The following is a 27873-nucleotide window of genomic DNA, read 5'->3' as shown; positions in this document are numbered from 1 at the left end:
ACCAGTCTTGCCCATACAGGAGGCCCCTAGTACATCTAGTGCGCCAATACTCCTTACTATGCAACATTTAACGGCTGTAATGGATAATTCTATCAAAAACATTTTAGCCAATATGCCCGCTTATCAGCGAAAGCGCGACTGCTCTGTTTTAGAAAATTCTGTAGAGCATGAGAACGCTGATGATATGGTTTCTGAAGGGCCCCTACACCAGTCTGAGGGGGCCAGGGAGGTTTTGTCTGAGGGAGAAATTTCAGATTCAGGAAACATTTCTCAACAAGCTGAACCTGATGTGATTACTTTTAAATTTTAGTTGGAACATCTCCGCGCTCTGCTTAAGGAGGTGTTATCCAATTTGGATGATTGTGATTATCTGGTCATTCCAGAACCACTATGTAAAATGGAAAAGTTCTTAGAGGCCCCGGGGCCCCCCGAAGCTTTTCCTATATCCAAGCGGGTGGCGTACATTGTTAGTAAAGAATGGGACAGGCCCGGTATACCTTTAGTACCTCCCCCCATATTTATAAAATTGTTTTCCTATAGTCGACCCCAGAAAGGACTGATGGCAGACAGTCCCCAAGGTCGAGGGGGCGGTTTCTACTCTACACAAGCGCGCCACTATACCCATAGAAGATAGTTGTGCTTTCCAAGATCCTATGGATAAAAAATTAGAAGGTCTGCTAAAGATGTTTGTTCAGCAAGGTTACCTTCTACAACCAATTGCATGCATTGTCCCTGTCACTGCAGCCGCGTGTTTCTAGTTTGATGAGCTAGGAAAGGCGATTATTAGTAATTCTTCTTCTTATGAGGAGATTATGGACAGAATTCGTACTCTTAATTGGCTAATTCTTTCACCCTAGACGCCACCTTGCAATTGGCTAGGTTAGCGGCGAAAAAATTCTGGGTTTGCTATTGTGGCGCAGAGCGCTTTGGTTAAAATCTTGGGCAGCGGATGCGTCTTCCAAGAACAAATTGCTTGACATTCCTTTCAAGGGGAAAACACTCTTTGGCCCTGACTTGAAAGAGATTATCTCTGATATCACTGGGGGCAAGGGCCACGCCCTTCCTCAGGATAGGTCTTTTCAAGACCAAACATAAACCTAAGTTTCGTCCCTTTCGCAGAAACGGATCAGCCCCAAGGGCTACGTCCTCTAAGCAGGAAGGTAATACTTCTCAAGCCAATCCAGCCTGGAGACCTATGCAAGGCTGGAACAAAGGAAAGCAGGCCAGGAAACCTGCCACTGCTACCAAGACAGCATGAAATGCGGGCCCCCGATCCGGGACCGGATCTGGTGGGGGGCAGACTCTCTCTCTTCGCTCAGGCTGGGGCAAGAGATGTTCTGGATCCTTGGGCGCTAGAAATTGTCTCCCAAGGTTATTCTCTGGAGTTCAAGGGGCTTCCTCCAAGGGGGAGGTTCCACAGGTCTCAGTTGTCTTCAGACCACATAAGAAGACAGGCATTCTTACATTGGGTAGAAGACCTGCTAAAAATGGGAGTGATTCATCCTGTTCCATTAGGAGAACAAGGGATGGGGTTCTACTCCAATCTGTTCATAGTTCCCAAAAAAGAGGGAACGTTCAGACCAATCTTAGATCTCAAGATCTTGAACAAGTTTCTCAAGGTTCCATCGTTCAAGATGGAAACCATTCGAACACTTCTTCCTTCCATCCAGGAAGGTCAATTCATGACCAAGGTGGATTTCAAGGATTTTCTCATAGGTACTAGGGTCCCTTCTGGCGGTGCTAAGACCAAGGGGCATTGCTGTAGTACCTTACTTGGACGACATTCTGATTCGAGCGTCGTCCCTTCCTCAAGTAAAGGCTCACACGGACATTGTCCTGGCCTTTCTCAGATCTCACGGATGGAAAGTGAACGTGGAAAAGAGTTCTCTATCTCCGTCAACGAGGGTTCCCTTCTTGGGAACTATAATAGACTCCTTAGAAATGAGGATTTTTCTGACAGAAGCCAGGAAAACAAAACTTCTAGACTCTTGTCGGATACTTCATTCCGTTCCTCTTCCTTCCATAGCGCAGTGCATGGAAGTGATAGGTTTGATGGTAGCGGCAATGGACATAGTTCCTTTTGTGCGCATTCATCTAAGACCATTACAACTGTTCATGCTCAGTCAGTGGAATGGGGACTATTCAGACTTGTCTCCGAAGATACAAGTAAATCAGAGGACCAGAGACTCTTGCCGTTGGTGGCTGTCCCTGGACAACCTGTCACAAGGGATGACCTTCCGCAGACCAGAGTGGGTCATTGTCACGACCGACGCCAGTCTGATGGGCTGGGGCGCGGTCTGGGGATCCCTGAAAGCTCAGGGTCTTTGGTCTCGGGTAGAATCTCTTCTACCGATAAATATTCTGGAACTGAGAGCGATATTCAATGCTCTCAAAGCTTGGCCTCAGTTAGCGAGGGCCAAGTTCATACATCAACCATCAGGGGGGAACAAGGAGTTCCCTAGCGATGGAAGAAGTGACCAAAATCATTCTATGGGCGGAGTCTCACTCCTGCCACCTGTCTGCTATCCACATCCCAGGAGTGGAAAATTGGGAAGCGGATTTTCTGAGTCGTCAGACATTGCATCCGGGGGAGTGGGAACTCCATCCGGAAATCTTTGCCCAAGTCACTCAACCGTGGGGCATTCCAGACATGGATCTGATGGCCTCTCGTCAGAACTTCAGAGTTCCTTACTACGGGTACAGATCCAGGGATCCCAAGGCGGCTCTAGTGGATGCACTAGTAGCACCTTGGACCTTCAAACTAGCTTATGTGTTCCCGCCGTTTCCTCTCATCCCCAGGCTGGTAGCCAGGATCAATCAGGAGAGGGCGTCGGTGATTTTGATAGCTCCTGCGTGGCCACGCAGGACTTGGTATGCAGATCTGGTGAATATGTCATCGGCTCCACCATGGAAGCTACCTTTGAGACGAGACCTTCTTGTTCTAGGTCCGTTCGACCCACTCCAGCTGACTGCTTGGAGATTGAACGCTTGATCTTATCAAAGCGAGGGTTCTCAGATTCTGTTATTAATACTCTTGTTCAGGCCTGAAAGCCTGTAACCAGAAAAATTACCACATTATTTGGTATATCTGTTGGTGTGAATCTGCAGGATTCCCTTGGGACAAGGTTAAGATTCCTAAGAGTCTATCCTTCCTTCGAGAAGGATTGGAAAAAGGATTATCTGCAAGTTCCTTGATGGGACAGATTTCTGCCTTGTCTGTGTTACTTCACAAAAAGCTGGCAGCTGTGCCAGATGTTCTAGCCTTTGTTCAGGCTCTGGTTAGAATCAAGCCTGTTTACAAAATCTTGACTCCTCCTTGGAGTCTCAACCTAGTTCTTTCAGTTCTTCAGGGGGTTCCGTTTGAACCCTTACATTCCGTTGATATTAAGTTATTATCTTGGAAAGTTTTGTTTTTGGTTGCAATTTCTTCTGCTAGAAGAGTTTCAGAATTATCTGCTCTGCAGTGTTCTTCTCCTTATCTGGTGTTCCATGCAGATAAGGTGGTTTTGCGTACTAAACCTGGTTTTCTTCCAAAAGTTGTTTCTAACAAAAACATTAACCAGGAGATAGTTGTGCCTTCTTTGTGTCCTAATCCAGTTTCAAAGAAGGAACGTTTGTTGCACAACTTGGATGTAGTTCGTGCTCTCGAATTTTACTTAGCAGCTACTAAGGATTTCAGACAAACTTTGTCTTTGTTTGTTGTTTATTCTGGTAAACGGAGAGGTCAAAAAGCAACTTCTACCTCTCTCTCCTTCTGGATTAAAAGCATTATCCGATTGGCTTATGAGACTGCCGGACGGCAGTCTCCTGAAAGAATCACAGCTCACTCCACTAGGGCTGTGGCTTCCACATGGGCCTTCAAGAACGAGGCTTCTGTTGATCAGATATGTAAGGCAGCGACTTGGTCTTCACTGCACACTTTTTCTAAATTTTACAAATTTGATACTTTTGCTTCTTCTGAGGCTATTTTTGGGAGAAAGGTTTTGCAAGCCGTGGTGCCTTCCATTTAGGTGACCTGATTTGCTCCCTCCCTTCATCCGTGTCCTAAAGCTTTGGTATTGGTTCCCACAAGTAAGGATGACGCCGTGGACCGGACACACCTATGTTGGAGAAAACAGAATTTATGTTTACCTGATAAATTACTTTCTCCAACGGTGTGTCCGGTCCACGGCCCGCCCTGGTTTTTTTAATCAGGTCTGATAATTTATTTTCTTTAACTACAGTCACCACGGTAACATATGGTTTCTCCTATGCAAATATTCCTCCTTAACGTCGGTCGAATGACTGGGGTAGGCGGAGCCTAGGAGGGATCATGTGACCAGCTTTGCTGGGCTCTTTGCCATTTCCTGTTGGGGAAGAGAATATCCCACAAGTAAGGATGACGCCGTGGACCGGACACACCGTTGGAGAAAGTAATTTATCAGGTAAACATAAATTCTGTTTTTTTTTTTTTTTTTTTTTTTTTTTTTTTCTTTTTCTTTTTCTCTCCCCCCTCCTTAAGAAAATTCAGAGTCTGTATTTTTATGCATTATCTGTAAGATTTCTATAAGTTTCAATGTTTTTTTCTATGCCATTTCATTGATGTTGTTTATTTACAGTCTCTACTCAATAAAAAGAATTTAAATAAAATAATCCTACCAGAGTGTCACTTACCAGTCGACGCGTTTCGGTCATGCACTTATCAAGACTGGTTTTACCTTATGTTTGGGGTCTTTATATACCCTGTTTGATTACTGGTTTTTCGTGTTTTCGTAATACCGGAAGCGGGATTTACTACTTTCGGTTTCGCGTAGCGATAATGTTTCTTGTCTTGTTTTATTATAACATTTCTGTTGATATTATATTTTATCTGGTGAAATCTTGTGCTTTTTATCCTTAATTATCTGGGCTTGTTCTTCCCATTTTTGTAGATCTGAGCAATTTTTCCTCATCCTTAAAAGTTGTCCCTTTGGGATGTTCGCTTTCCAATTTCTGTGATGACAACTGGTTTGGTGGACATAGTTGTTACTGTCCACCTGTTTGAAATGAGTCGATGTTTCAATGATATTATTCTTTATTTCTATTTTCAAATCGAGATAAGTAAGAGATTTTTGACTATGTTCATACGTGAAACGGAGATTAACTTTGTTTTGGTTCATCACCTTGAAGGTGTATTCCAGATCTTCTTGTGTATTTTCGTTTATTGTAACAGTCATGCATTGTTGCGAAATAGAGGCTGAATGTTAATAATGTTTAAATTATTTTTAATTATTTTTAATGTTTAACATACATCATCAATATCCACATCTCAGATCGTAAATTAATAGACCCCTTCGCAATTAGCACCATAACAAGAATAGGAACGAATAGAATAACGTTATTCAATACACACCCTTAAATTTAACAGGCTGACAGTGCCCACTGAACAAGCCGAGGGACACAGCTAATTTGAAACTACATATACCAATAGCCAATGGGAGCTATTATATGGAACACGCCTCAAAATCTGACCAATAAAATAACAAGAAAAACGGGAGTGCGAACCAAAAGCATATACAAAAGAATGCCCCAAATTATATAAACCTAAGGATAAAAAGCACAAGATTTCACCAGATAAAATATAATATCAACAGAAATGTTATAATAAAACAAGACAAGAAACATTATCGCTACGCGAAACCGGAAGTAGTAAATCCCGCTTCCGGTATTACGAAAACACGAAAAACCAGTAATCAAACAGGGTATATAAAGACCCCAAACATAAGGTAAAACCAGTCTTAATAAAGGTCAGTGCATGACCGAAACGCGTCGACTGGTAAGTGACACTCTGGTAGGATTATTTTATTTAAAACTTCTGCACTATTATTGTTTTTGTTTTTTGGCAGAAAGGACTAAAACTGCAGAAAATTGAACTGACTGTTTGGGTCACCACTTAGGAGATAGATTGCACTTTACACTGGGAGAAAAAACACTGGGAGAAAACCACTGCATCTCATTTGGGAGGAAAAACAAGTATACACATATATCTCAATCTGACATTTCCTATGGTTGTGTGATTGCTCACACTTATTCAGGACTATTTCTCCAACATAGGTGTGTCCGGTCCACGGCGTCATCCTTACTTGTGGGATATTCTCTTCCCCAACAGGAAATGGCAAAGAGCCCAGCAAAGCTGGTCACATGATCCCTCCTAGGCTCCGCCTTCCCCAGTCATTCTCTTTGCCGTTGTACAGGCAACATCTCCACGGAGATGGCTTAGAGTTTTTTGGTGTTTAACTGTAGTTTTTATTATTCAATCAAGAGTTTGTTATTTTAAAATAGTGCTGGTATGTACTATTTACTCTGAAACAGAAAAGAGATGAAGATTTCTGTTTGTAAGAGGAAAATGATTTTAGCAACCGTTACTAAAATCGATGGCTGTTTCCACACAGGACTGTTGAGAGGAATTAACTTCAGTTGGGGGAACAGTGAGCAGACTTTTGCTGCTTGAGGTATGACACATTTCTAACAAGACGATGTAATGCTGGAAGCTGTCATTTTCCCTATGGGATCCGGTAAGCCATTTTTATTACATAAAGAAAAAAAGGGCTTCACAAGGGCTTTTAAGACTGTAGACATTTTCTGGGCTAAAACGATTTATATATAAGCATATTTTATACTCCATAGCCTTGAGGAATTATTTTAATCTTGGGAACTATGTAAAATAACCGGCAGGCACTGTATTGGACACCTTATTCTCTAGGGGCTTTCCCTAATCATAGGCAGAGTCTCATTTTCGCGCCTCTATTGCGCACTTGTTTTTGGGAAGCATGACATGCAGATGCATGTGTGAGGAGCTCTGATACATAGAAAAGACTTTCTGAAGGCGTCATTTGGTATCGTATTCCCCTTTGGGCTTGGTTGGGTCTCAGCAAAGCAGATACCAGGGACTGTAAAGGTGTTAAATAGAAAAACGGCTCCGGTTCCGTTATTTTAAGGGTTAAAGTTTCCAAATTTGGTGTGCAATACTTTTAAGGCTTTAAGACACTGTGGTGAAATTTTGGTGAATTTTGAACAATTCCTTCATACTTTTTCACATTTGCAGTAATAAAGTGTGTTCAGTTTAAAATTTAAAGTGACAGTAACGGTTTTATTTTAAAACGTTTTTTGTACTTTATTATCAAGTTTATGCCTGTTTAACATGTCTGAACTACCAGATAGACTGTGTTCTGTATGTGGGGAAGCCAAGGTTCCTTCTCATTTAAATAGATGTGATTTATGTGACACAAAATTTAGAGATAATGATGCCCAAGATGATTCCTCAAGTGAGGGGAGTAAGCATGGTACTGCATCATCCCCTCCTTCGTCTACACCAGTCTTGCCCACACAGGAGGCCCCTAGTACATCTAGTGCGCCAATACTCCTTACTATGCAACAATTAACGGCTGTAATGGATAATTCTATCAAAAACATTTTAGCCAAAATGCCCACTTATCAGCGAAAGCGCGACTGCTCTGTTTTAGAAAATACTGAAGAGCATGAGGACGCTGATGATATTGGTTCTGAAGTGCCCCTACACCAGTCTGAGGGGGCCAGGGAGGTTTTGTCTGAGGGAGAAATTTCAGATTCAGGGAAAATTTCTCAACAAGCTGAACCTGATGTGATTACATTTAAATTTAAATTGGAACATCTCCGCGCTCTGCTTAAGGAGGTGTTATCTACTCTGGATGATTGTGAGAATTTGGTCATTCCAGAGAAATTATGTAAAATGGACAAGTTCCTAGAGGTCCCGGGGCCCCCCGAAGCTTTTCCTATACCCAAGCGGGTGGCGGACATTGTAAATAAAGAATGGGAAAGGCCCGGTATACCTTTCGTCCCTCCCCCCATATTTAAGAAATTGTTTCCTATGGTCGACCCCAGAAAGGACTTATGGCAGACAGTCCCCAAGGTCGAGGGGGCGGTTTCTACTCTAAACAAACGCACCACTATACCCATAGAAGATAGTTGTGCTTTCAAAGATCCTATGAATAAAAAATTAGAGGGTTTGCTTAAAAAGATGTTTGTTCAGCAAGGTTACCTTCTACAACCAATTTCATGCATTGTTCCTGTCACTACAGCAGCGTGTTTCTGGTTCGATGAACTAGAAAAGGCGCTCAATAATAATTCTTCTTATGAGGAGATTATGGACAGAATTCATGCTCTCAAATTGGCTAATTCTTTCACCCTAGACGCCACTTTGCAATTGGCTAGGTTAGCGGCGAAAAATTCTGGTTTTGCTATTGTGGCGCGCAGAGCGCTTTAGCTAAAATCTTGGTCAGCGGATGCGTCTTCCAAGAACAAATTGCTTAACATTCCTTTCAAGGGGAAAACGCTGTTTGGCCCTGACTTGAAAGAGATTATTTCTGATATCACTGGGGGCAAGGGCCACGCCCTTCCTCAGGATAGGTCTTTCAAGGCCAAAAATAAACCTAATTTCTCCAACATAGGTGTGTCCGGTCCACGGCGTCATCCTTACTTGTGGGATATTCTCTTCCCCAACAGGAAATGGCAAAGAGCCCAGCAAAGCTGGTCACATGATCCCTCCTAGGCTCCGCCTACCCCAGTCATTCTCTTTGCCGTTGTACAGGCAACATCTCCACGGAGATGGCTTAGAGTTTTTTAGTGTTTAACTGTAGTTTTTATTATTCAATCAAGAGTTTGTTATTTTGAAATAGTGCTGGTATGTACTATTTACTCAGAAACAGAAAAGAGATGAAGATTTCTGTTTGTATGAGGAAAATGATTTTAGCAACCGTCACTAAAATCCATGGCTGTTCCACACAGGACTGTTGAGAGCAATTAACTTCAGTTGGGGGAACAGTGAGCAGTCTCTTGCTGCTTGAGGTATGACACATTCTAACAAGACGATGTAATGCTGGAAGCTGTCATTTTCCCTATGGGATCCGGTAAGCCATGTTTATTAAGATCGTAAATAAGGGCTTCACAAGGGCTTATTAAGACTGTAGACTTTTTCTGGGCTAAATCGATTCATTATTAACACATATTTAGCCTTGAGGAATCATTTATTCTGGGTATTTTGATATAATAATATCGGCAGGCACTGTTTTAGACACCTTATTCTTTAGGGGCTTTCCCAAATCATAGGCAGAGCCTCATTTTCGCGCCGGTGTTGCGCACTTGTTTTTGAGAGGCATGACATGCAGTCGCATGTGAGAGGAGCTCTGATACTTAGAAAAGACTTTCTGAAGGCGTCATTTGGTATCGTATTCCCCTTTGGGCTTGGTTGGGTCTCAGCAAAGCAGATACCAGGGACTGTAAAGGGGTTAAAGTTAAAAACGGCTCCGGTTCCGTTATTTTAAGGGTTAAAGCTTCCAAATTTGGTGTGCAATACTTTTAAGGCTTTAAGACACTGTGGTGAAAATTTGGTGAATTTTGAACAATTCCTTCATGTTTTTTCGCAATTGCAGTAATAAAGTGTGTTCAGTTTAAAATTTAAAGTGACAGTAACGGTTTTATTTTAAAACGTTTTTTGTACTTTGTTATCAAGTTTATGCCTGTTTAACATGTCTGAACTACCAGATAGACTGTGTTCTGAATGTGGGGAAGCCAGAATTCCCATTCATTTAAATAAATGTGATTTATGTGACAATGACAATGATGCCCAAGATGATTCCTCAAGTGAGGGGAGTAAGCATGGTACTGCATCATTCCCTCCTTCGTCTACACGAGTCTTGCCCACTCAGGAGGCCCCTAGTACATCTAGCGCGCCAATACTCCTTACTATGCAACAATTAACGGCTGTAATGGATAATTCTGTCAAAAACATTTTAGCCAAAATGAACACTTATCAGCGTAAGCGCGACTGCTCTGTTTTAGATACTGAAGAGCATGACGACGCTGATAATAATGGTTCTGAAGGGCCCCTAACCCAGTCTGATGGGGCCAGGGAGGTTTTGTCTGAGGGAGAAATTACTGATTCAGGGAACATTTCTCAACAAGCTGAACCTGATGTGATTACGTTTAAATTTAAGTTGGAACATCTCCGCATTCTGCTTAAGGAGGTATTATCCACTCTGGATGATTGTGACAAGTTGGTCATCCCAGAGAAACTATGTAAAATGGACAAGTTCCTAGAGGTCCCGGGGCTCCCAGAAGCTTTTCCTATACCCAAGCGGGTGGCGGACATTGTTAATAAAGAATGGGAAAGGCCCGGTATTCCTTTCGTCCCTCCCCCCATATTTAAAAAATTGTTTCCTATGGTCGACCCCAGAAAGGACTTATGGCAGACAGTCCCCAAGGTCGAGGGAGCGGTTTCCACTTTAAACAAACGCACCACTATACCCATAGAGGATAGTTGTGCTTTCAAAGATCCTATGGATAAAAAATTAGAAGGTTTACTTAAAAAGATGTTTGTTCAGCAGGGTTACCTTCTACAACCAATTTCATGCATTGTCCCTGTAGCTACAGCCGCATGTTTCTGGTTCGATGAGCTGATAAAGGCGGTCGATAGTGATTCTCCTCCTTATGAGGAGATTATGGACAGAATCAATGCTCTCAAATTGGCTAATTCTTTCACCCTAGACGCCACTTTGCAATTGGCTAGGTTAGCGGCTAAGAATTCTGGGTTTGCTATTGTGGCGCGCAGAGCGCTTTGGTTGAAATCTTGGTCAGCTGATGCGTCTTCCAAGAACAAGCTACTTAACATTCCTTTCAAGGGGAAAACGCTGTTTGGCCCTGACTTGAAAGAGATTATCTCTGATATCACTGGGGGTAAGGGCCACGCCCTTCCTCAGGATCGGCCTTTCAAGGCAAAAAATAAACCTAATTTTCGTCCCTTTCGTAGAAATGGACCAGCCCAAAGTGCTACGTCCTCTAAGCAAGAGGGTAATACTTCTCAAGCCAAGCCAGCTTGGAGACCAATGCAAGGCTGGAACAAGGGAAAGCAGGCCAAGAAACCTGCCACTGCTACCAAGACAGCATGAAATGTTGGCCCCCGATCCGGGACCGGATCTGGTGGGGGGCAGACTCTCTCTCTTCGCTCAGGCTTGGGCAAGAGATGTTCTGGATCCTTGGGCGCTAGAAATAGTCTCCCAAGGTTATCTTCTGGAATTCAAGGGGCTTCCCCCAAGGGGGAGGTTCCACAGGTCTCAGTTGTCTTCAGACCACATAAAAAGACAGGCATTCTTACATTGTGTAGAAGACCTGTTAAAAATGGGAGTGATTCATCCTGTTCCATTAAGAGAACAAGGGATGGGGTTCTACTCCAATCTGTTCATAGTTCCCAAAAAAGAGGGAACGTTCAGACCAATCTTAGATCTCAAGATCTTAAACAAGTTTCTCAAGGTTCCATCGTTCAAGATGGAAACCATTCGAACTATTCTTCCTTCCATCCAGGAAGGTCAATTCATGACCACAGTGGATTTAAAGGATGCGTATCTACATATTCCTATCCACAAGGAACATCATCGGTTCCTAAGGTTCGCATTCCTGGACAAGCATTACCAGTTTGTGGCGCTTCCTTTCGGATTAGCCACTGCTCCAAGGATTTTCACAAAGGTACTAGGGTCCCTTCTAGCTGTGCTACGACCAAGGGGTATTGCTGTAGTACCTTACTTGGACGACATTCTGATTCAAGCGTCGTCCCTTCCTCAAGCAAAGGCTCACACGGACATTGTCCTGGCCTTTCTCAGATCTCACGGATGGAAAGTGAACGTGGAAAAGAGTTCTCTATCTCCGTCAACAAGGGTTCCCTTCTTGGGAACAATAATAGACTCCTTAGAAATGAGGATTTTTCTGACAGAGGCCAGAAAAACAAAACTTCTAGACTCTTGTCGGATACTTCACTCCGTTCCTCTTCCTTCCATAGCGCAGTGCATGGAAGTGATCGGTTTGATGGTAGCGGCAATGGACATAGTTCCTTTTGCGCGCATTCATCTAAGACCATTACAACTGTGCATGCTCAGTCAGTGGAATGGGGACTATACAGACTTGTCTCCGAAGATACAAGTAAATCAGAGGACCAGAGACTCACTCCGTTGGTGGCTGTCCCTGGACAACCTGTCACAAGGGATGACATTCCGCAGACCGGAGTGGGTCATCGTCACGACCGACGCCAGTCTGATGGGCTGGGGCGCGGTCTGGGGATCCCTGAAAGCTCAGGGTCTTTGGTCTCGGGAAGAATCTCTTCTACCGATAAATATTCTGGAACTGAGAGCGATATTCAATGCTCTCAAGGCTTGGCCTCAGCTAGCGAGGGCCAAGTTCATACGGTTTCAATCAGACAACATGACAACTGTTGCGTACATCAACCATCAGGGGGGAACAAGGAGTTCCCTAGCGATGGAAGAAGTGACCAAAATCATTCTATGGGCGGAGTCTCACTCCTGCCACCTGTCTGCTATCCACATCCCAGGAGTGGAAAATTGGGAAGCGGATTTTCTGAGTCGTCAGACATTGCATCCGGGGGAGTGGGAACTCCATCCGGAAATCTTTGCCCAAGTCACTCAGCTGTGGGGCATTCCAGACATGGATCTGATGGCCTCTCGTCAGAACTTCAAAGTTCCTTGCTACGGGTCCAGATCCAGGGATCCCAAGGCGGCTCTAGTGGATGCACTAGTAGCACCTTGGACCTTCAAACTAGCTTATGTGTTCCCGCCGTTTCCTCTCATCCCCAGGCTGGTAGCCAGGATCAATCAGGAGAGGGCGTCGGTGATCTTGATAGCTCCTGCGTGGCCACGCAGGACTTGGTATGCAGATCTGGTGAATATGTCATCGGCTCCACCTTGGAAGCTACCTTTGAGACGAGACCTTCTTGTTCAGGGTCCGTTCGAACATCCGAATCTGGTTTCACTCCAGCTGACTGCTTGGAGATTGAACGCTTGATCTTATCGAAGCGAGGGTTCTCAGATTCTGTTATCGATACTCTTGTTCAGGCCAGAAAGCCTGTAACTAGAAAGATTTACCACAAAATTTGGAAAAAATATATCTGTTGGTGTGAATCTAAAGGATTCCCTTGGGACAAGGTTAAGATTCCTAAGATTCTATCCTTCCTTCAAGAAGGATTGGAAAAAGGATTATCTGCTAGTTCCCTGAAGGGACAGATTTCTGCCTTGTCTGTGTTACTTCACAAAAAGCTGGCAGCTGTGCCAGATGTTCAAGCCTTTGTTCAGGCTCTGGTTAGAATTAAGCCTGTTTACAAACCTTTGACTCCTCCTTGGAGTCTCAACTTAGTTCTTTCAGTTCTTCAGGGGGTTCCGTTTGAACCCTTACATTCCGTTGATATTAAGTTATTATCTTGGAAAGTTTTGTTTTTAGCTGCAATTTCTTCTGCTAGAAGAGTTTCAGAATTATCTGCTCTGCAGTGTTCTCCTCCTTATCTGGTGTTCCATGCAGATAAGGTGGTTTTACGTACTAAACCTGGTTTTCTTCCAAAAGTTGTTTCTAACAAAAACATTAACCAGGAGATTATCGTACCTTCTCTGTGTCCGAAACCAGTTTCAAAGAAGGAACGTTTGTTGCACAATTTGGATGTTGTTCGCGCTCTAAAATTCTATTTAGATGCTACAAAGGATTTTAGACAAACATCTTCCTTGTTTGTTGTTTATTCCGGTAAAAGGAGAGGTCAAAAAGCAACTTCTACCTCTCTCTCTTTTTGGATTAAAAGCATCATCAGATTGGCTTACGAGACTACCGGACGGCAGCCTCCCGAAAGAATCACGGCTCATTCCACTAGGGCTGTGGCTTCCACATGGGCCTTCAAGAACGAGGCTTCTGTTGATCAGATATGTAGGGCAGCGACTTGGTCTTCACTGCACACTTTTACCAAATTTTACAAGTTTGATACTTTTGCTTCTTCTGAGGCTATTTTTGGGAGAAAGGTTTTGCAAGCCGTGGTGCCTTCCATTTAGGTGACCTGATTTGCTCCCTCCCTTCATCCGTGTCCTAAAGCTTTGGTATTGGTTCCCACAAGTAAGGATGACGCCGTGGACCGGACACACCTATGTTGGAGAAAACAGAATTTATGTTTACCTGATAAATTACTTTCTCCAACGGTGTGTCCGGTCCACGGCCCGCCCTGGTTTTTTTAATCAGGTCTGATAATTTATTTTCTTTAACTACAGTCACCACGGTACCATATGGTTTCTCCTATGCAAATATTCCTCCTTAACGTCGGTCGAATGACTGGGGTAGGCGGAGCCTAGGAGGGATCATGTGACCAGCTTTGCTGGGCTCTTTGCCATTTCCTGTTGGGGAAGAGAATATCCCACAAGTAAGGATGACGCCGTGGACCGGACACACCGTTGGAGAAAGTAATTTATCAGGTAAACATAAATTCTGTTTTTTCCTTTTTCTTTTACTTGCAAGTTTTTTTTTCACCATTTATTGTTATTTTCTTTGAATAATACTGCACATAATTTGAAGATCGTTGATTTACAATTGTTTTATTAAGGTTGTGTGTTCACACTGTTCTTTGATTATCGTTTGTATGGTTTGTTTTTCAACTATTTTTTAAAAAAATTTTCAACACTCAATTTGAAGACACGATTACTTTTTGGCACTTCCACTCACAAAAGTTTATTTGAAGACATCCACAAACTGCCACACAAGCACATTTATATTGCACAAATCCATTTACCATACGATGTGAAATATATTCATTCAACAGCAGACAGATCCACTACACTGAATTGTCTCTCAAGCAGAAATATCTTTATTAAACACATCACACAGCCAGATATTCCACACGATTGATTTTTAACTGTTACATGGAAAGACTGTCTAAGTAAAGAATTGCTTCAATTCTAATTTGGAGAATTGGTTTTAACTTATTGTAAAATCTTGGATCCTTGATTATTATTTTACTGTTTTAATGGAATGTTAATTTTTATATGATATTGTATTGAATAAATTGATATATATATTTTTTATAAACTTTGGACCCGGCCATTTGTTCTTTGGCGCTTTAATTACTTTCTTTCTGATTTGCCTACGCTGCATTCAGGTGGATTCTTTTGGCTGCCTCGCGCAGCCAACGTTCCTTTGAGGATGTGTGCGCAACTGGCGACAATGACGGATGCTTTACAAACGAGATTATAGTATAGATGTATTCAACATTCTGTAAGGATAGAATCAAAGACGTTTTGGACACTAGTGTTTTTTTTTTTGTTTTTTTTTTAATATTCCTCTCTCATCTGCCTATTATATAGCTTGCTGTATGTTAAACCAAGAATTATTTGAATAGCTTTCTTCATATATCTGAATACAAGGAAAAATTGATTGTCTCTCTCTTGTTTTTTATGATCACTTTGATTGTAAATATTTGTATTCTTACATTTAATCTTTTTTCCCTTCAGCTGGCAATGCAGTTGTTGATGGCTGTTACACAGCACATAATGGCACAGAAACAGACCCTGAAGAATATACCCTAATGAGCATTGATACAATTATCAATGGAAAGGTAATAATATTTACTTTTAGCCACTAATCGGCAAGCGCTACCCAGGGTTCTGAACCAAAAATGGGCCAGCTCCTAAGCTTACATTCCTGCTTTTTCAAATAAAGATACCATGAGACCGAAGAAAAAATGATAATAGGGATAAATGATAAAGTTGCTTAAAATTGCATGCTCTATCTGAATCATGAAATAAAAAAATTGGGTTTCATATCCCTTTAAAAACCCATTTTTTCAATTTGCCCTAATTACTGAATTGCTTGATTTTTGTATTACAGGAAGGAGTGTTTCCCGGTTTAATTCCAATACTTAATTCTTACCTTGAAAACATGGAAGTTGATGTGGATACTCGGTGTTCCATTTTAAACTACCTTAAACTTATTAAGAAAAGAGCTTCAGGTATGGATACATTGGGATATTTGGATTAGTAATTTAGCCAATAATGTACATGTATAATACTATTACATATATTCATGAATGAGAGAAGGCAATATTACAGCTAAATATAATTGTATATGTATATTTTTTGTTATTCTTTAAGCAAAACAAATGTATGCACTGGTCTTTCAGTAAGTTGTTTCTGTCTATTCCCAGCTCCATTGCCATGTGGAAGTTAAAATGCTCAATGTTAGATTCTAGCACCCCCCCATAGGTTTTAATCCGCAGCTGCTTTATAGTTTACTAGTCCTAAAGCCTGTGTACACGGGCCAAAATCCCCATCTACTTGGATCCCTCCTTCCCTGCCGCTCTCAACTTTTTTTTTTTTCTGTAGTGCAGCGGTCCCTTCCTTCTCTTGTTATCCTTTGTTGAATGGTTTATCTAGGTAAGCTCAGGTGTAGCAAAGCACCTGGGTGCTAGCTGCTGATTGCTGACGGCAAATATATATCCCTTTTGTCATTGGGCTTACCAAACCATGTGGTCAGTTAGCAACCAGTCATGCATTTCTGCTCCTTCATCAAATGATACCAAGAGAATAAACCAAATTTCATAATAGAAGTAAACTGAAAAGTTGTTTACAATTGTTTTCTCTACCTAAATCATGAAAGAAAAAAATTGGGTTTCATGTCCCTTTAATATATATCATTATCATGAATTTTTGTGTGACTGTTAAGTTCAGAGTCTTAAGCTCCAATACTTTAAAAGTGTATGTGTGTGTATATATTTATAGAAACACACACACTATTCCAGGAGTTAGGGAGGTAAAAGAAGCCATGGTTGTACAGTTTTTCAAAGCATTGCCTCATATGCATCCTATCTATTTGCACCTTGGGAAATGTCTCTGGTACTTTATCCTCTATTAGTCACATTTCACACCTTTACATGAAGTCATTCTGTTTTTAAACAGACATTTCTTTCATATAATGATGATGGTCCATATTCCTCCATAACATATGTGATATATTCCCTGCCATTAGGAGGAGGTCAAGAGCCCATACAAGAGCTTTAAAACCCTCCCACCTCCCATCCCTTAGTTTTGTTCTTGGCCTTGTATAAGATGGTTGAGAATAGAGGTTGTTTCAGCTACTTGCTAATGGATTACAAATTAGGAGCCCAGACCTATGTGAGACCCAGAGTCCCTGGGGAGAATCATTTACAAAGAAGACAGAAAAGACTTCACAGCAGTTAAATTATACAGGGACACAGGAATACCCTGTTATGTGTATAGCATTCTCCTTACGGGACTTCAGCCATAACTACCCTCAGGCGTCACTGGGACTCATCCGTAGCCTCCCCCTGAGGGACTCTGGTATTTCCTACTTCAATCCTCTGCTGTATTTAATACCTGCACTGGATGGGCTTTCTGGATGGATATTGCTGCATTAACATTGACATGCCTGGTAAGCTAGTGGAGGGATACTGCATAAGATAAGTGCCTTTACACATTACTGACACAGGCTTTTTGTAGGTACTCTGACACAGGTACAGTATAGCCAGGGGACTTCACTTGCTCCCCTCATGACTCAATTTTTTCTCCATATCATATCCCTAACAGTTTTACTAGCATTGGGAACATTATTAGGGAAGCCTCTGACCCTTTTTTAACCCTCTGGCAGCTTTAGGGTTTGTTTTTTTTAGCACTTATGTGTATGGACCTTTAAGAGAACTGGTAATAGCTTAGTTCATGATGTGGTTCAGTCGTGCGGGCTCTAGATTTTAGATTTTGACAGGGTTTATAGAGGATTATTATGCTTGGTGCACTATATTTTATTCACAAACAACCAAAAGTGTGTTCTTTCATGTAATTGGCAAGAGTCCATGAGCTAGTGACGTATGGGATATACATTCCTACCAGGAGGGGGCAAAGTTTTCCAAACCTCAAAATGCCTATAAATACACCTCCCACCACATCCTGATGGCGCATCTGCAGCTTCCAGATGTCTTCTTAATATTATATTAGTGTCCAGTCAACCCAGGCCCCCCAGGCATGGGGTGACCCTTTCAGCTCTCCGGGGAAGCTAATGTTCCTGTGGCTCCGGTGGAAGTGTGCTGTGCTTTTCGTTATAGACTGGCGTGCCTTCGTGTTCTGTTGGCGTTGTTGGACGATTCCATCCTTAATGGATATAGGAGTTCTCAGTCTTCTTCTTCGAATAGTTTACAGAATTAAATGTAAGGGGATGAAGTAATCTTCTTATAGTCTGGTTGAGTATCCTTTCCAATCTGAGCTTGGATGAGCAGGGTTCTGTTAAGCTGGTTCTGCGGTGTGTCTGTTCCTTTTAGGCAAAAACCTATGGGTTGCCTTTTCTTTATTTAATCCAGTTAGGATAACTTTTATTCGATTTTAAAAGCTCATGTTTGGTTTTGTATTCCTTCGGGAGTTTTCCTTCTGGAATCGATACTCGCGATTTCTTGATCGCTCTGTTTATTTCTACGGAAGTTGTTCTGGGGACACGTTTTGTCCTATGTGTTGTCTGTCGTTTATTTCTCCCTCCCTGGGTGCGAATTTTGTGGCCTTGACAGTATGGCTATGGTTCTGATTGGGTTAAGCTCTTTCTGTCTTGAGGCCTGAGTGATTGCTTTATTATTTGTGTTTTTCTTAGCTTGTTTTTACAAGTGGGAGGTAAGCATTTTGTGAGGACCTGAGCGTCCGTGGGGCATAGGGGACTGGTTCAGTCCTTCGCAGCCTTTTGAGCTGGTCGTTTCGGACTCAGTGTTCTAGTGCGTCACACTCTGTTGGTTCTGATATCGTCGGGATTTGAGTGTTTTCTTCCCCGCGGGGATTGAAGATTTGGAGGTTTTAGGGCCTCATTGCTGCCGTTATGGGCGGTCTTGCCCTTCTAGGGCTATTGGATTTGTCCTTTTGGACTTGTTCCTTTTTTGAGGACTCTTCCTGGTCGAGATCTCTGGACTTTGACCGTTTCTCCTTAGAGGTTGACCTTGTAGTTATTTCCTACTTTAGGGGTTAGTCATTCCTTATTAGGAATGATAGGCTATGTGGTCTCCTTATCCTGGCTCTTTCTAGAGGCTGTTTCCGGGGTTTGGGATGCTATGCATTCTTTTTCCTTGGATGTAGTCCTCTGGTTTTGTATTCTGAGGAGATTATGGAGACTAGCCTTTGTTACTTCGCTCTTCGGGTGACTTCGTCCCCGATGTTTCCCCTGGGTCCTGGAAGTTTGGGGTACGCCTGTTGGGCTTAGATTCTTAGCGGCTCTGTCGTGCCCTAGCTCCTTTGGCTCGGGCATTAGTTTGTCTGGATCATTTTGGGCCTAAGCCAGCTGGTCTGATTGGTGGTTAGCCCCATGGTTTCACTAGCTGGATCCCGCTGTGGGTACTTTTTTTTTTTTCATGGCCTTATCTGGTATTTTTCTGGATTTATAGATCCTGTGGCTGGTTCGGGATCTCCAGTTCTCCAGGGAACATAGGCTATAACTTATGGTCTCGCCAGTTTAGCTACTAGCACCTTGGTCAGGAGTGCTGTGTACTTAGGCTCCTCATGGCCTGCCTTGTTCTTGAACGGTATGTACTTTCCTTCTTGGGGAGTTTCCTTTTCATATTCATCAGTGGCGCCTAGATGGTTTTCTTTCGTCTCAATTAGGGCTTTGGCCTTGTGAGTGTATGCGCTGTCTATTTGTTTGTGCCCTTCCCTTGGGGGAGATTGTTTTGCCTTTCTTAAAAATGTGGGGTTTTCCTCCTTCTTGAGGGTGGTGGTCCTGTCCTGTGTACAGGTGGTTGGAACAGGTGGTTTATCCTGTTCTGTTCCATCTGTGGTTGCAGTCTCCAGGTTAGAGCATAGGGCTCTTCTGCCTTGTTCGGCCTATCTCTATGGGGTCCTCCTTGGGAGTACCTGTTTGTGGGTACTTTTGGATGGCACCCGGAGCCATCCTGGTATGACTACAGCGTGTGGTGTTCAGAGTTTGTTCTCTGGGTTTGATGCACGTGTTGACTGGGAATATTTCGATATTCTGAGTTCCTGGCGACTTGGGACTCCGGTTTCAGACGTTTTTTTCTGAGAACTTTTCTTCTCTGTTCTGATTCCCGGTCTCAACCTTGTGGTTTTGTGCAGTTTGGGGTCTGGGCGTTGCCTTCCCTTGTTTTCAGGATACCTTAGGGTCTCTGTGAGCTTGACTCACTTTTTGGGGTTTTCCATTTTTTATTTGGATCTTCTTGCACCCTGTTTAGGGTCTTCCGGGAATCTGTGTTTGTTCCTCCATGTCCTCTCCCCTTTGGGAGTTTTCGGTTGTCAATCCCCTTTCTCTTGTAAGGGGGTATGGTTGTGGACCGACCTTGGGGCAATGGGTCTCCTGGAGGAGTGTTGCCTCAGTTGAAGATGTTTTCTGCGATTTCTAGCAAGGATGTGGTCTATCTGCGAGTCAGTGTCCTAGGGGCATTTTCCTTTTCAAATGTTTTCTTGGCTTCGGACAAAGAGGGATTTTTGTTGGGTTGTGGTTTCAGGCCTGGTGCCCATTTTAGCATTCAGTGTCCTCTATAGCTTGGGTATTGTTTTCCCAAAAGTAATGAATGTAGCTGTGGACTCTTTCCATTTATGAAGAAAAACATAAATTATGCTTACCTGATAATTTTCTTTTCTTCAGATGGAAAGAGTCCACAGCTCCCCGCCCATGTTTTTTTGTGGGGTGGCCATAATTTTTGTTCTTCCGGCACCTTTTCACCCTGATATTACTGTTTCCTTGTTCCTCAGCAGAATGACTGGGGGATGAGGGAAGTGGGAGGAGTATTTAAGCCTTTGGCTGGGGTGTCTTTGCCTCCTCCTGGTGGCCAGGTTCTGAATTCCCAAAAGTAATGAATGTAGCTGTGGACTCTTTCCATCTGAAGAAAAGAAAATTATTAGGTAAGCATAATTTGTTTTTTTCTGCTTGTGTTTGACTTATGCTTCTTGTCTTATGAATACAAAATGATATTATTGTTGTAGCAGTCATTTATTTATTTATTTTTACAGGAGAGCTTATGACTGTTGCGCGATGGATGAGAGAATTTGTTTCAAATCACCCTGACTACAAGCAGGACAGTGTAATCACAGACAAAATAAATTACGACCTTTTGGTGAAATGCAATCAAATTGCCAGTGATTTGGCTGGATGTCCAGAGCTGCTTGGTTTTACAATTAATAAGATAAAGCAAAGTGGCGGTAAAACTGTATCTTGATGATACAGTGCAAATCATTTACAAAACATGTCACTTGAACTGCATTGTCTGTGTAATGACCAAATAGGTAATACTGCACTATAAGAAGGCCGATATGCCTCCCATGTAGTAGAAACTTCCTAAATAAGCATATTCCTGTTGTTGAAATTTATACAGTGTGTATGTAAATAGTAAAAATATTTTTATGACTAACATTGTATGGTAATAACGTATCACGTTACTGTGAAACTGGATTCATTTTGTATGTATAATCTGAAAAAAAACAATCATGTTCAGTAGAGTACCAGTATATCTGTATAATGTAACAGAATTTTACTCTTGTTTTATAAATTTCTGAATTTGTTTCTTTAATGAATGTATTGCTTAGACTTTTTTTTACTGTACCTAATTCTTCATCCAAAAATATACTTGAGTTACTTTGAAAGCGCACAATACATGTGTTGGCCAACTTGTTGGCATTGCATTAGTCTGCCATTTGCTTATTCATATGCCAAATAAAGCAGTCAGCAGAAAGCACTCTTTGCTGAACAAGCACATTTTGCTTATTTGTTATACTGGTATTGCTCAAGGGAGGCTGGACTTGCATTCCATTTTTTTTCACAGCATTTTATTCCCACAGCATTTTATTCCCACAATCAAGTTGAACAAATCACATGCATGGCCAGATCGAAGATAAATGCTGATTAGTACACGTAGAAGAGACCAATGGCCTTACTAAAATGTCAAATGGACTGTACCCTATACATATAAATTGCCAACAGGCAAATAAAGAGAGGGGGGGGGAGTTGCTGTGTATTAATCACTATTAACAAACAGAAATGAATGGAAAAGATAACTATTCAAAGAATACACCAGTAGCACTCAGACAGCCTATGATGTCAAGTAATCCAATATCTGCAGTAATGGCAGTATAACCTGGGACAAGAAAGAGTTCTCCTAGATTAATAAAACATAACTTTTAATGAAACGCAAAATAAAACTAGGAAATTAAATAAAAAATTCCAACTAGTATAGAGGATACATATGTTAAATAGCACATAGAGTAACAGATAAGACAGATATCAGATGATATGGGGAGATTGTGTTTGTGTATCAGTGTGATTGGTGTATACTCAAACTGGATCAGATAGAGGAAGAGGAGGCTCCAAAAGAAGGTGTATTGGAGCTCAGACTCACATCAAAAAAGAATCCGATTAAAGGGAAAGCATATTAAAGTCAAATGCTCATGTATATAGAGCAGTTATAACTTATCGGTTTGCAGGATTGCCAGCAAATGTTGTATGCTAAATTCCCTTAAAGGGAACCATAACACCTGCTTTGAAATGTTTTTTACTAACTTTTTCTGATAATGCAAAATAAACTAACTACAATTCTGTGTGTGGTCATCAATTTACTGCATTCTGTTGCAGAAAACACCTTTATAATTTGAATGTTAATCTGCAGACTACAATCTGCTATGTATGCTGCCATATTGGCAATTACTTTCCACTACAGTGGGTCATGTGACAAAAACGTCACCTTCCTCTATTACTAACACTGAGAAAGCAGAGTGATCACATTCAGTGTCTGAGAAGAACGGCATCAGGCACTGCTATAATTATAAATGCCAAGAGCAGGGAAGGAACTGGGAGGGGGAGAGGAATGCACAGGGGGAAGAAAAGCTCCGGAGACAGAACGCAAACTCTTGCTGCAGATATAAATGTAAAAAGAAACATCTGCATTCATCTATGTTACTCACAGTCTCAGGAGTCTCCCTCCCCCTTCCTCCCCTGCTCTTGGTATTTATAATCATAGCAGTGCCTGAAGCCGTTCGTCTTAGACACTGCAGTCATGCTCTGCTTCCTCAGCATTAGAAACAGGAGGTGCCGTGTGAGTCACGTGACCTACAGTACTGATGTAGAACGCACGTTATAACATGGCAGCTGACATACAAAGTGCTAGGCAGCAGATTAAGCTGTTTAAATTATGAGGCTGTTTTTCTACAACAGAATTAAAAGATGAAGACTGCATACATAATTGTTAGTTAGTTTATTTTGCAGTATTAGAACAAGTTAGTTTAGAATATTTGAAGCAGGTGTTATGGTTCCCTTTAAAATCTATTGTACCATATCAGATCAAGAGACAATATAGGTGAGAGTAGCATATAATGAGGCTGGAGCGTTCTGTTGGTTACACACTCAAAGTCAGAGTTAAATATTGTATAAAATATAGTAACAATTGTTGCAATTACTCTGCTTGTGGTGAGTGAAAACAAATTAAGCCCAGCAGCAGTATCAGATGTGATTATATGAAACACCTCTGGCTTTAGATTAGCTAGTATTTACACACCAGAAAATGAAAGTCACAACAACCTACATATCGTCATACAATCATAAAATATGCCCGTGGCATGAGAGAGGAGAAGCAACACTGTTATTAATTATATGCTAGTTAGATTGTACAATAATGCTCCACATCAGGTGCCAGGGTTTAATATAAGTACTCCGAAGGCTGGTAGTCTAAAAATAATTAAATTATCAAGAGTATCCTCCTAGTTGCCCTAAAAACACAGGAGCTACCAGACTCCTCACCAAATCCCTAACATGTTTTGCCGCTAACCGGCTTTTTCAAAGGGTGAGCGCGCGTCGCGCTGATGGTGGCTTTATATTGCGTGTTGAAATAGACCACGCCTCCTTGTGATGTCCGCATGATGCAGAATCTGTTTTATATCGCGGGCAGACTATTATGCTTTCTTCTGTTAGACATCTGAATAATGGGTGTACTTTGCAGGTAGATTGAATCTATATTGGAAGGAAATAACTTAATATATGGACATAGTATATTAAGTTATTGTGCTAGATAGGTAAATGAAACACTCTAATAGAGGAACAATGTGTACATAAAAAGTGATTAAATGATAAGATAATTATCGTAATAAAATATTTATAAAAATCGCTGGTGTACCCTGTCCTGGTCCCCCCTTACCTCACTAGAGCTACACAAAAGCATTCCTTCCTTCCTATGAATAATGATTTATTTTGCCCCCTTTCACGTGTAATTTAGCACTGAAAATGGAGCAATTTCTAATTATCAGAACATGGAATGCACCTTGCAGACTCTTCTCAAGGCTAAACCTGCTACATACATGTCCCTAATTGCAGAGGCGTAACTAGAAACCACAGGGCCCAGGTGCAAGAATCTAAGAAGGGGCCCCCCACCACCCCTCCCCCCTCCAAAAAAAAAGGTGAATTTAATACATATTTATTTTTATTTTTTTACATTTAACACAGAAAAAAATGTGAATCAGATTATATGTCTGCAAAAGGAGGTACCCTGTGCCCACAGTCTGTGAGATGGTCTGACCCCCTATTACTGTATATATATAGTGACACTATTTAACCCCCCAGTACTGTATATAGTAAGTTAGTGAGTCTGTAATCTGCCGGTGAGATGGCTGGCCTGACCCTACCCGCCCAGACCATAGTAGTCAGTGACATGGTCGACCCCCCCATACTATATATAGTGGTACTGTATAGTGACACTGTTTACCTCCTGCCCCACATGCTTTAGTAACAAGGTCTGTAATTTGCTGGTTCCACAAACATACACAAACACACATACATGCATAAATACACACACAGTCACATACATACACACACACACACCATGCACACACATACACACCAATGGGTATAACAGAAACTCTAACCCCTGTAGTCATGTCACATTCACATGATATCAGTGCAGGCAGTGGTATGTTAACGTTTTTTATTAAAAAAAATTATTAAAAAAATATAATTTTTTCTTTCATGTAATTAGCAAGAGTCCATGAGCTAGTGACGTATGGGATATACATTCCTACCAGGAGGGGCAAAGTTTCCCAAACCTCAAAATGCCTATAAATACACCCCTCACCACACCCACAATTCAGTTTTTACAAACTTTGCCTCCGATGGAGGTGGTGAAGTAAGTTTGTGCTAGATTCTACGTTGATATGCGCTCCGCAGCAAGTTGGAGCCCGGTTTTCCTCTCAGCGTGCAGTGAATGTCAGAGGGATGTGAGGAGAGTATTGCCTATTTGAATGCAGTGATCTCCTTCTACGGGATCTATTTCATAGGTTCTCTGTTATCGGTCGTAGAGATTCATCTCTTACCTCCCTTTTCAGATCGACGATATACTCTTATATATACCATTACCTCTGCTGATTCTCGTTTCAGTACTGGTTTGGCTTTCTACAAACATGTAGATGAGTGTCCTGGGGTAAGTAAATCTTATTTTCTGTGACACTCTAAACTATGGTTGGGCACTTTGTTTATAAAGTTCTAAATATATGTATTCAAACATTTATTTGCCTTGACTCAGAATGTTCAACTTTCCTTATTTTCAGACAGTCAGTTTCATATTTGGGATAATGCATTTGATTTAATCATTTTTTCTTACCTTCAAAAATTTGACTTTTTTCCCTGTGGGCTGTTAGGCTCGCGGGGGCTGAAAATGCTTCATTTTATTGCGTCATTCTTGGCGCGGACTTTTTTGGAGCAAAAATTCTTTTCCGTTTCCGGCGTCATACGTGTCGCTGGAAGTTGCGTCATTTTTTTGACGTTATTTTGCGCCAAAAATGTCGGCGTTCCGGATGTGGCGTCATTTTGGCTCCACATTATTTAAGTCTCATTTTTCATTGCTTCTGGTTGCTAGAAGCTTGTTTTTTGGCATTTTTTCCCATTCCTGAAACTGTCATTTAAGGAATTTGATCAATTTTGCTTTATATGTTGTTGTTTTTTCTCTTACATATTGCAAGATGTCTCACGTTGCATCTGAGTCAGAAGATACTACAGGAAAATCGCTGTCTAGTGCTGGATCTACCAAAGCTAAGTGTATCTGCTGTAAACTTTTGGTAGCTATTCCTCCAGCTGTTGTTTGTATTGATTGTCATGACAAACTTGTTAAAGCAGATAATATTTCCTTTAGTAAAGTACCATTGCCTGTTGCAGTTCCTTCAACATCTAAGGTGCAGAATGTTCCTGATAACATAAGAGATTTTGTTTCTGAATCCATAAAGAAGGCTATGTCTGTTATTTCTCCTTCTAGTAAACGTAAAAAATCTTTTAAAACTTCTCTCCCTACAGATGAATTTTTAAATGAACATCATCATTCTGATTCTGATAACTCTTCTGGTTCAGAGGATTCTGTCTCAGAGGTTGATGCTGATAAATCTTCATATTTATTTAAAATGGAATTTTTTCGTTCTTTACTTAAAGAAGTTCTAATTGCTTTAGAAATAGAGGATTCTGGTCCTCTTGATACTAATTCTAAACGTTTGGATAAGGTATTTAAATCTCCTGTGGTTATTCCAGAAGTTTTTCCTGTTCCTAATGCTATTTCTGCAGTAATTTCCAAAGAATGGGATAAATTGGGTAATTCATTTACTCCCTCTAAACGTTTTAAGCAATTATATCCTGTGCCGTCTGACAGATTAGAATTTTGGGACAAAATCCCTAAAGTTGATGGGGCTATTTCTACCCTTGCTAAACGTACTTCTATTCCTACGTCAGATGGTACTTCGTTTAAGGATCCTTTAGATAGGAAAATTGAATCCTTTCTAAGAAAAGCTTATCTCTGTTCAGGTAATCTTCTTAGACCTGCTATATCTTTGGCTGATGTTGCTGCAGCTTCAACTTTTTGGTTGGAAACCTTAGCGCAACAAGTAACACATCATGATTCTCATGATATTATTATTCTTCTTCAGCATGCTAATAATTTTATCTGTAATGCCATCTTTGATATTATCAGAGTTGATGTCAGGTTTATGTCTCTAGCTATTTTAGCTAGAAGAGCTTTATGGCTTAAGACTTGGAATGCTGATATGGCTTCTAAATCAACTCTACTTTCCATTTCTTTCCAGGGTAACAAATTATTTGGTTCTCAGTTGGATTCTATTATTTCAACTGTTACTGGTGGGAAAGGAACTTTTTTACCACAGGATAAAAAATCTAAGGGTAAAAACAGAGCTAATAATTGTTTTCGTTCCTTTCGTTTCAACAAAGAACAAAAACCTGATCCTTCATCCTCAGGAGCAGTTTCAGTTTGGAAACCATCTCCAATCTGGAATAAATCCAAGCCAGCCAGAAAGGCAAAGCCTGCTTCTAAGTCCACATGAAGGTGCGTCCCTCATTCCAGCTCAGCTGGTAGGGGGCAGGTTACGTTTTTTCAAAGAAATTTGGATCAATTCTGTTCACAATCTTTGGATTCAGAACATTGTTTCAGAAGGGTACAGAATTGGTTTCAAGATGAGACCTCCTGCAAAGAGATTTTTTCTTTCCCGTGTCCCAGTAAATCCAGTAAAAGCTCAAGCATTTCTGAATTGTGTTTCAGATCTAGAGTTGACTGGAGTAATTATGCCAGTTCCAGTTCAGGAACAGGGGATGGGGTTTTATTCAAATCTCTTCATTGTACCAAAGAAGGAGAATTCCTTCAGACCAGTTCTGGATCTAAAAATATTGAATCGTTATGTAAGGATACCAACGTTCAAGATGGTAACTGTAAGGACTATTTTGCCTTTTGTTCAGCAAGGGAATTATATGTCCACAATAGATTTACAGGATGCATATCTGCATATTCCGATTCATCCGGATCATTATCGGTTCCTGAGATTCTCTTTTCTGGACAACCATTACCAGTTTGTGGCTCTGCCGTTTGGCCTTGCTACAGCTCCAAGAATTTTTACAAAGGTTCTCGGTGCCCTTCTGTCTGTAATCAGAGAACAGGGTATTGTGGTATTTCCTTATTTGGACGATATCTTGGTACTTGCTCAGTCTTTACATTTAGCAGAATTTCATACGAATCGACTTGTGTTGTTTCTTCAAGATCATGGTTGGAGGATCAAT

At 41.4% G+C, this 27873-nt stretch overlaps 1 protein-coding gene across 1 annotated transcript in view; it reads left to right on the top strand.

Moving 5' to 3' along the window:
- The window catches only part of GCLC (glutamate-cysteine ligase catalytic subunit), a gene marked incomplete in the record, with an annotated part of 285087 nt that extends 263541 nt beyond the window's left edge, over window positions 1-21546 (top strand). The window contains 3 exon segments of the mRNA XM_053710384.1: window positions 15312-15415; window positions 15688-15808; window positions 20805-21546. Coding sequence (XP_053566359.1) covers window positions 15312-15415; window positions 15688-15808; window positions 20805-21010 — 431 coding nt within the window.
- Between the last annotated feature and the right edge of the window lie 6327 nt (window positions 21547-27873).

The sequence above is a fragment of the Bombina bombina genome, chromosome 4, assembly GCF_027579735.1.
Source record: "Bombina bombina isolate aBomBom1 chromosome 4, aBomBom1.pri, whole genome shotgun sequence".
NCBI lineage: Eukaryota > Metazoa > Chordata > Amphibia > Anura > Bombinatoridae > Bombina > Bombina bombina.
This window is presented reverse-complemented; position numbering and strand designations above follow the sequence as displayed.